Consider the following 10,584-nt stretch of genomic DNA (forward strand, 5'->3'; position numbering starts at 1 on the left):
TGTGTGTGTGTGTGTGTGTATATATATATGTATATGTGTATATATATATATATACTTTTTAAAACTACGTCTTTATTAGTAACCATTAAAAGATTTTTTTCCTTTGATAGACAAGTATATGTCATATCCCTAGAGGTGACACAATGAGGTATTTTCACTTGCTATTTAAAAAAAAACCTGTTTTTGAAAATATATACTGTGAAAGTAGATTAACACAAGTATCATAAAAGTTATAAGGCTACAGTAAACTTTGATTAAAGCACGATTTTCATTTGGTGAAAGTCTCTTAGATTCCCTAATAGCTTTTGCTATAGCATTGCAAATTGGCTGAATTACAAATGTCTCCTCTTGTTTCAAGATGTTTTCATTTCTAATCTGAAATGATTATTTTCTAAATTTAAAAAACTCTCCATAAATTCATGCAAAATTAGGGATGAATGATAGATAACATATAGAAAAGATGCCTTGTGTTTGGAATAATCTTGCCAATTCTATCTCTAAATTACATCTTAAAATTACTTCTGTATTTCTTTATTGCCACCACCCTAGTCATGTCTCTCCTTGATTAACTACAGGAGTTTCCCAGCAGCTTCCTTACCCCTTTTAAGTCAGTCTGTAGACAGTAGTCAAAAGTGATCTTTAAAATCTCTAAATTGGATAACATTACCCACTCTACTTCCAAGCTGATGACTGAAGTTAAATTATATCCATATGCCTTGGCTTGTCTCACAAGATTCCACATACTTCTTCAACTTCACTGCACACAGCTCTCTCCTCACTCTCTACGCTCAAACCACAAGGTTTTCTTTTATGTCTAAAACATCTTTCCTAGCTTTTATCTTCTGGACACCCCACTAACTAAAACAACCTTGTTATGTGCTTTGTGCATCTGTCTCCTTCTTACCCTTCACATCTTAGATTTATGTCACTTCAGTGAAGGCTTCCCTAAAGTCTATCAAAAAATTTTCTATTCAGCATCCTCAGAGCTAATCAAAACTTGAAATTCTTTTTATGTATTTGTTTATTTATATCCCCCACCGGACAGTAAACTCCACAAGTTTCTGACTTCCCCTTAACTGCACACTCAAGTCATAGATGTCCAGGTACATAGCAGATGGTCAATAAAAACGTTTTGTTCAAATGAATGAATAAACCAATGCACACATACAAGCTGAAAAGAAAGATTAGAGTCACCCTAAAATGGGCCCATTACTTTTTTGTGATGTATTTAATGTTTCTGAAAGTCAAATCACTTAAGAAATTAATGTAGACTAATCTAGGAAACCTATATAAAGCAATGAGAGTATTAATTTAAAAGTCATTAAATCTCATTGTATAATGATATGGGCATATCTTAAATAAAGATAGCTAGTATGCTGGCAATAAAGAAGATCTATCATTTACTTAGTTTGTACACTATAATTGAATTTGAGTTTCTGGTATTACTGAGAACACTTATTAGTACACAAAACCTTGATGACTAAGACCAACATCTACCCATTTATTTCTAGACTTGTTTATTCTTTTTAAAAAAACTAGTAAAAAAAAGAAAAACAGAGCAGGAAATTCAGAAGCTCCATTGTAATGATTGCTTTCAGCCTGTTTCACCAACTTTCACACCAGCTGTATTTAACCTCCACTCCTTTTTCCATACACCCAGATCTTTCAAATTCTCCCAATTAAGGTTCAAAAACAGTATTTTCCTGGATTAACATCTCACAGAACTCTCTGAGATTGTCTCTCTTTTTCCTATAGTTTTATTCTATTAACTTGGGTATACTTCTACTTTATATAGTGAAACTTTTAAAATTAACTTTTTCATTGATTTTTTTCTCAACTACATTTGAAGACACTCAAGTTCTGATGCCCTCTATGTATATGGTCAGAGCACCAAAAAACAGCACGGAGCATATTTGTTTGTACTTCGCGTTGGCTTTCTCAGTGAAGTGGAGCAGCAGTGTTGACCACCAGCAAACAGGCGGCTAATAAACAAAGGTGAAGTAGAGAATGAAGTGAGTCAGGGATCCAGCACCATCACATTCCAGATAATCATTGAGATGCAGATGTATGCATTTCATCTGTCCATATTTTATGAGAGACAATGTGTTATTGACAAAGGAGAACTAAAACAATTATTACAGAGCAGAGCTATTAATTCTAGACCTGAGAAAAACCTCCCAAACTGTGTGTGTGTGTTCTCATCTGTTACTCTTCATCCATCTCCTTACCAGAGCTGCTGCAGAAGGAGGGGTCAACAGGTCTTCCATTTTTATCAGAGCAGGCTACTGCTCGAAAGCGCATGCCTTCTCCACATTCTTTCCTGTCTCCTTGTACCCGCAGTCCTCGCTGAGGCTCCCTTCTGCCTTCTGGAAGAATGCAATCTGACCAGTTTCCATAAGGTTGGGATATAAATTCATCACAAGGACATAGTTCTGTCTCCACTAGAGGGTAAAGGTCAGCATCCTGGCATTTCTCCTTCTTTCTGCTTTTCCCTGTTCCAACAAGAGACATTGAGATATTAAATGTCTATCTGCTGTTTTGTTAAAAGTCACTCACACTTTTGTATTTGTAAACTTTTAGAATATTAAACCTTAAATAAAATAAAGCCTTTGTTTTCTTCACTCTTTTGCCATGAAAGTAATCCTGAGACAATGAAAACAACTCCCAGAACAACTGTGAAATTCAAGTTAATTTGAAAAAAGTAGAAAATGGTTTAATGTTTGAGAGTGGCATAAAATATTTGGAAGATGTTTGCTATAGCTAGAGAATTCCAGTTAATTTATTTAATATTATTTTCTCTATAGTTTGCTGGAAAAAACATATTGATAACCCTGTCCTCATTCTCCTTGACTAATGATTGCCAGGGAACCAATGAAAGCATCTAAGTGGTTAACTCCCTCTCTTTTTAGTAGAGGTCTCTTGCAATGAGATAGATGGATGAAGTTAAACTCATTTTGCTCTCTGCCATCAGGCAGCTCCCAAACATCTATACAAACAATAAATTGAAATAAATGATCAAGTCATACTGGATAATTTAATCAGAGAAAAAGCTCTTTCATTTTGAGAGAGTCTTCTAACTTAAGTATTCTGGAATATGACTTTACCGTACCAATTCACTTTGATGAACCTGTTAGCTGTGGTGCCAACTCTGAGTAAGACAATGCAGTGTCATTTTTCACAGCCGTAAACACTTGGTAATCACGTTTAGTGGATTCTGAATCAGCCTGTAACTTGATTCAACTTTGCTGTCAACACGATTCCTCTAGATTACTAAAAATTTTCCTAGATCTAATAATTCTACCTTTTGTTTTCTCATTAGTTAGTCATTAGCTAGAGTCATAGCTGATTATAAAATATATAGGCAGTTTTATTGGTCTATTTTCTATGTTTATGGCTGTTCTGAAAATGCCTGATACAAGCTGATTGATGCATGGGCTACTTTCTCACTGCTACATGGTTTGCATTACATGTAATTCTAGAGTTGTTGACAGGGTGATTGGCTCTATGGTCTGCCATGATGCTTATGTTTGCAATAAATAAGAATTCCTAGGCTGGGCATGGTGGCTCACAACACCTGTAATCCCAGCACTTTGGGAGGCCGCTGCAGGAGGATTACTTGAGATCAGGAGTTCAAGACCAGCCTGGCCAACATAGGGAAACCCCATCTCTACTAAAAACACAAAAATTAGTCAGGTGTGGCAGTATGCGCCTGTAATCCCAGCTACTCAGGAGGAAGAAGCAGGAGAATCGCTTGAACACAGGAGGCAGAGGTTGCAGTGAGCCGAGATCGCATCACTGCACTCCAGCCTGGGTGACAGAGCGAGACTGTGTCTCAAAAAAGAAAAAAAGAAAAAAAAAAAAAAGATTTTCTGCAGGACCTGAAGTTGATCTGGTAGCAGATTCAGCTATACTTCTGATAGAAGGTATTCACTTGCCTCTACCATTAGGACACTAGAATAAGTTTGAAAAGCACAGCCTCCATCACAGCCATGAAAATTTACTGGCTGAGAGATATATCAATAGTTAGTGAGTGGCTCCTTTCTATTAGCATTTAGCAAGTTCAAGACCTCCCTTTTTTCAAACTTCCATAGAGTATTGTTGCATCTCTCAGTCTCCATCTCTTCAGTTTCATTTCTCTTCTAAATCCACTTAACCCTGGATTCTGTCTACTTATTTCTGGAAACCACTGTTATCAAGCGAGAAACAAACAACAACAAAAACAAGAAACAAAGCCAAAGCCCTGGAATATCTTTGATTCCTTATCTTTCAGGTCTAATCACTCAGTGATAGTTCAGAGTGCTGACTATACTTTCATTCTTGAAATATTCTTTCCAAGCTCCACCGTAACATATCTTTTTGTTCCTCATCCTCACCCCGTGCCCCCACCTCTCTCTTGCCATATATTATTTATTTTTACTTGGTGAACTATTTTTCTTCTCTACCTCTCTTAAACTGATGGGGTTCCCCAAGGCACCATCTTAGGTTCATCTCTCTTCTGATTCTACAACTTCACCCGTTTGAAGAGTTTAAATTATCATCCATATTTCTTCAATTTTAAATTAATGTCTTCATTCAAGATTTCTTGCTCAAGCTTCTAATCCATAGACTGAAAAATCTACACCTAAAGAACCAATCACACCCATCCTCTTTACATCACCTTTCTTTCTCCTGTGTTTCTCAATTCTACCAATATCACCAAGTTAAAAGTTGGAATGTTCTGAATTATTCTGTTGAACCCCCTACATCTGATTAATGACAAAGGCATAGAACTTCAAATGCTTAAAGATTCATTGCATCAGTCCATTTGTTTCCATTCCAATGGGTGTCACCCATATTTAGCCCCACCTGCAAATCTCCAGCTGAAATTACAGCAGATTCCTCCAAGATCTTGTTGCCGTCACACCTCTATACCTTCAATCTGTCCACCACATTGCAGTCAGAGCCAGCTTTCAAAGTACAAATCTCATCAAATCACTTGTCCACTGAAAACTCTGCCGTGGCTTACCATAGTACAGAATGAAGTCCAGGCTCTTTCCCTAGGGTCAGTAAGGACCTACATGATTTGTGCCCATTTGTATCTGCCTCTGGCCTACATTGTACCACTCTGCCTCTAGCACGTTACGATACAGTCATAGTGAGCCTCTTTCAGTTCCTAGAAATTACTCATTTTGCTTCTGGCCTTTGTATGTTTACTCCAGAAATTTCCACAATTTCTACCATCCTTCCGTAGGCTAGCTAACACCTACTTCTTCTTCAGATCAAAACTCACGGGTTACTCCCTCCAGAAAACCATCCTTGAACATGGAAGAATGGTTAGCGAGATGCAATGTTGCTGGCTTTGAAGATGGAGGGGAACGTGAGCCAAGGACATGCGCAGGCTCTACAACCTTGAAAATGAAAGAAAACCATTGTCCCCTGAAGCCTCCAGAGAGAAATGCAGCCTTATCAACATCTTGTCTTTATTTAGATCTGTGAAACACTACAGACCTGTAAAATAATAAATCTGTGCTGCTTTAAGCCAGCAATGTTGTGATAATTTGTTACAACAATAGGATTTGTTTCAATACCTCACCCAATACAACAGCTACTATAACAGAAACTATACTGTAACTATATCCAGTAAAAATCTCGCCATATCTCCAATTAGACTGCAAGCATCTGTTAAGTTAGGATCATGTCTATTGATTCCCTTGTGGTATTACCAAGGACTAGCACACATAAGGGGTAAACAAAAAGAAATTCGTTGAATAATTGAGAAAAGGAAGTTGTAAAACAAAAGAAAAAGAAAAAGATAAAGGAGAAAGAGGAAGGAGAAAAAAAGAGAATGAGAGTGAGGAGAAAAAACTAAAGAAAAAAATGTTCATCTACAAGGTGACCAGAAATTACCAGCAGAACAAATATTGTGTACAAATATGTGCTGCCTCTATGTTTATGATATCCTTATTAATTACATAGCATCACTGTTTGATGAAGGATTTAAGCAAGTTAATGCAGATACGGTTGTCACAATAAGAAACAAATTATCAGCGGTCCTTTACTTTGATTATATACTAATCAAAATCAGCATTAACCTTTGGATTCAGAACAAGTTAATATTAAAAATCAATCCCTAGTACAATTCTAAAGACTTTTTCTTCCTTAAGTCAGAATATGTACTAGTTATCTAGTTATTATAAATAAATATCTGTATATTATAGCTCATATAATATATATAAAACCTGGACAGGTTTTCTATCTAATAAATGGAATATTCTTGGCATTCTATACACAATTGCTTTAAATACTATTGAGTCTAAAACCTGTGATGACATAGTTTGGGTACAACATACAGAATGCTCAGTGAATTAAAGTCTCTTGTTACAAATGGACAAAAGAAAGTTAAATATCCTGTATGGCCCCATATTCAATGAAGTGGCTTGTATTTATGTTTATATGTTTCAGTGTGTGTGTTTGTGTTAAAGAGAGAAAGAATCACATGGCTTTGGAGTTTGAGTCCAAGGCTTTCAGCAGCATTCATGTTAGAGATTGTTTACTGCATTTACTACCAAATTACTTAGGGATAACAAAATACAAGCATTAGTTTCACGACAATAAAAATAAGTCTTGAAAAGTGAAAATATTTCAATTCACTAGTGGGATTATTTTTTCAACAGTGATATTAAATGATTCATTTTACTGTTTTGTTTTTTTTTTTTAAACTCATGTATTTCATGAAATTGCTAACTTGTTTTGGTGCCACATAGACATAAAGATACACAAAGGTCAATTAGCCACCTGAAAGTACAGCCGTTAATAATTTAGAAAAGAAATTTAAAACAATCTTTTAGTATGAGTAATTTTTAGATTAGAGTTTGCAGAAGAAAAATGTACAGCTATTCTTCAATATTTATATAAAAGGAACATTTTAAATAAAAGTCAAATTCATTGGAGTTTTAACAATTTATAACATAAATGGTGCTGGTTGTAAAATGAATAAATATCCTAGGCTTCTCAATATTTTCCATTTTCATTATGTAGGTGTAAACTATCATCAATAAACTTTCAAGAAAAAAGAAAAAAACTGGCCACTAATTAAAAACTTCCTTTCCCTCTACAGGAAATTCTCTCTCATCTCAAGTATATAAAGAGTTGCCACAGTAGTGGCTTCTGATGCATTATGTTTGTATAGGCAAACAAAGTTTCATTAATTGGCCCCCGAACTTCAAATATTCCTGTCACATACATTCTATCTCATTGTGTTATTTTTCTATGAGAAATTTGTTGTATCTTAGAAACAAGCAATGTTGCATAAAATTATGTGGCACAAATTTTTGTGGAAGATAGGGCACGAAGCACAGAATTTCTTGTTTGGTGTTTCTGTTTATGGTTATGCATTTCACCTACACTTACAAATGGACTTCCAGTTTGTGTGCAGAAATCCCATTAAAGGCTCTAGTGGATTACTTAAATCCATAATGGTGATTTAAATTTGAAATGTGATCAGGTAAGCAATGCATTCAGACAAAAGAGTGTTGAAACCAACAGAATTAGCACTTCAACTGCTCATGAGAACAAATGGTCGTCTGTGCTTAATTCTTCAATGTCAACACCAATTTCATTATCTCAATGATTATTCTGGCATTTTCCTTTGGTTCTTTGTTTTCTGCACAGACAAATGCATAAGAAGTTAAGAGAAGTTGTGGGATATTTATCTAGGCAAGTAGTAAAATACACTATTGCATCAATTATTTGCATACTGCAGGCAAAAAATGCCCCCAGAATTCAATTAAACAATTAGTTGCTTTAATTTCCATTAAATTTTGCAGCTGAAAACAGAACTCATAATTAATATCACAAAAGAAGAATCAGTCCATGTAATTTGATTTTTGCCTTACACTAGTAAAATTTTAAAATGTTAAATTGCTTATAAGATAATGGCAAAAGACAATGATGTCAGTTAGATCTGTTTTGGATCATCTTTCCAAATCGGTGATTGCCTTCAAGCTCACTGAGATCCTGGCATGATAGCACAGGACAAACTTTGCCATTACCTATTCAAAAGAAGTTAGTGAATAAAATGCCTTTTATAACTGCAAAGATTATAAAACTATGTAGAGAGGAACTTGATAGCTATAAAATAGTTCACATCTTTCATTCATTTTGCAAACATTAATTGAGTACATGTTACATACCAGGCATTGTTCTGAGTTTGAGGACATGTATTGAGGAATGGAGAGAGAGGGAGAGACCTGATGCAAATTCCTGTCCTTTGGACCTCACATTCTACACAAAGATCCAGAGATGTTCAGCTTGCCTGATGCTAAAGTGTGAAACGCACACTATACCTGTGAGCTGTCGCCGCCTACTCTTTGTGGCTTCACAGTTCGTGGAGCAGGGCGTAAACTTGGACCAAGCAGTGAAGGTGCAGTCTTCTCGACATGGGACCGTGCATTCTTGCACAAGGGGAGGCATGCCATTTGTCTGTTTGAGGCACTCCATCATTTCTGCCGACTGGTTGTCATCAGAGACGCATGAGACAGCTGGAAAAAAGCATGGATTCTTTTGTTATTATTTTGATTAAATCACTCAGCTGCTGGTTCTTTGACAAGACAGCAGAATCCCCCAAGGTTTAAAAACGAGTTTCACGAATGGTGCAAATTGTGTTCAACATAGCTAACCTTATTTCTCCCCGGAAATTAAATTTTTATTGTTGCCATTGGAGATATTTGAGGATTTAATTGGTTTCATTATTAATCCAAACTCTGCATTGACAGCAACCAAAGTAACTTCCAGTAATTTATTGTACTTCCTGCTCCTCAGCATCTAATCTCTAGAGATGATACAAAACTAAGACAGGGAATCTATAAGAGTAAGATGAGGACACAAAAAGGACAAAACCACTTTTAAAAAATCACATAGACTCCTTTTATCATTTTTTCCAAGCACAAGCATGATCTATTCAGATCATTTCCACTGCAAATATCTTTTATTTTTTAATTTTTATTTTTCCATAAGTTATTGGGGTACAGGTGGTATTCAGTTACATAAATTCTTTAGTGGAGATTTGTGAGAACCTGGTACACCCATCACCCAAGCAGTACACACTACACCCTATTTGTTGTCTTTTATCCCTCGCCCCCTCCCATTGTTCCCACCAAGTCCCCAAAGTCCATTGTATCATTCTTATGCCTTTGCATCCTCATAGCTTAGCTCCCACATATCAGTGAGAACATACGATGTTTGGTTTTCCATTTTTGAGTTACATCACTTAGAATAATGGCCTCTAATCTCATCCAGGTCACTGCAAATGCTGTTAATTCATTCCTTTTTATGGCTGAGTAATATTCCATCATATATATATACACACACACACACACACACTATGATCATATATATGTACATATGATCACAATATATATGTGTATATATACACATATGTATATATATACACATATGTATATATATACATATGTGTGGGTGTCTGTGTATATATATATATTCATTCTCAGAGTTTCCTTATCCACTCATTCATTGATGAGCATTTGGGTTGGTTCCATGATTTTGCTATTGTGACTTGTGCTGCTATAAGCATGCGTGTGCCAGTATCTTTTTCGAATAATGACTTCTTTTCCTCTGGGTAGATACCGAGCAGTGGGATTGCTGGACCAAATGGTAATTCTACTTTTAGTTCTTTATAGCTTTTTTAGTCCTTTATAGCTTTTCAAAGTTTCTCACACACACTTTTTCAACTAGGAACTCTCTAGTCATTCCTTAAAATAATAATCTTGAGGTAACACGTTTCTAAAATTTTGTTTAAATTTTTACTGAATTCTTTGGACTAATGCCATTTATTTTGTTTTATTTTATGAATGACTGCACAATATTTTGGTGCATCTTTTTCACTCTGGTTAATTATAGACTCTCAAAGAATATACATTTATATTCTCTAGATCAACATTTCTCAACCTTGGAACTATTGAAAATTTAGATTAGACAGTTTTTTGTGGGTGTGTAAATGGGTGTTGTGCATGGTGAGATATGTAGCAGCATCTCTGGCCTCTACCCATTAGATGCCAGTAGCATACACCCCTCTTAACTGGTGACAATCAACACTCTCTCCAGGCATTGCCAAATGTTCTCTTGGGGTCAAAATTGCCCCAGTTGAAAACAACTCTTCTAATTCTTAACCATGGATGTATATGAGGATACACAGATTCCATGGTACCATTTCAGATCTGCCGTATCAACATCTCTGGGTGAGAAAGCAGGGAATATCTTTGTGTTTAAATGGCCCACGTAATTTTGGTCTACCCTGTCTACCAACTACCCATATTTGGCGTGATGCCTTAGACATGCTGTGTGTTAATGGATATTTGCTGAATTCATCATTCTAAAGAAATCGCAGTTTAGGATCACTTTTTTTACAGTTTTTAAAAATCTGCTATGTGAAAGGAACAAAAAGACCACAGCTTAGGATCACGTTGTTAAAAAACTTTTTATATAAACTTCTCTTATGCAGGGTAAGTGTACATAGGGGCTCCTTTCAGATGCCCATTCTTCTTGTATTCTGAATTTATTTCTTTATTCTGAGCACATCAAATAATA

General features: G+C 35.7%; 1 protein-coding gene across 1 annotated transcript in view; it reads right to left on the minus strand.

Annotated features, from left to right (window-relative positions):
* THSD7B (thrombospondin, type I, domain containing 7B) overlaps positions 1–10,584 on the minus strand; it is a 649,627-nt gene that overhangs the window by 266,505 nt on the left and 372,538 nt on the right. The window contains exons 12-13 of the mRNA XM_011966357.1: positions 8,325–8,519; positions 2,229–2,492 (exon numbers count right to left, since the gene is read on the minus strand). Of these exons, the coding sequence (XP_011821747.1) occupies positions 2,229–2,492; positions 8,325–8,519 (459 nt within the window). The remainder of the gene's footprint in view (positions 1–2,228; positions 2,493–8,324; positions 8,520–10,584) is intronic.

Source organism: Mandrillus leucophaeus, unplaced genomic scaffold (genome assembly GCF_000951045.1).
Source record: "Mandrillus leucophaeus isolate KB7577 unplaced genomic scaffold, Mleu.le_1.0 Scaffold759, whole genome shotgun sequence".
NCBI classification, from domain to species: Eukaryota; Metazoa; Chordata; class Mammalia; order Primates; family Cercopithecidae; genus Mandrillus; species Mandrillus leucophaeus.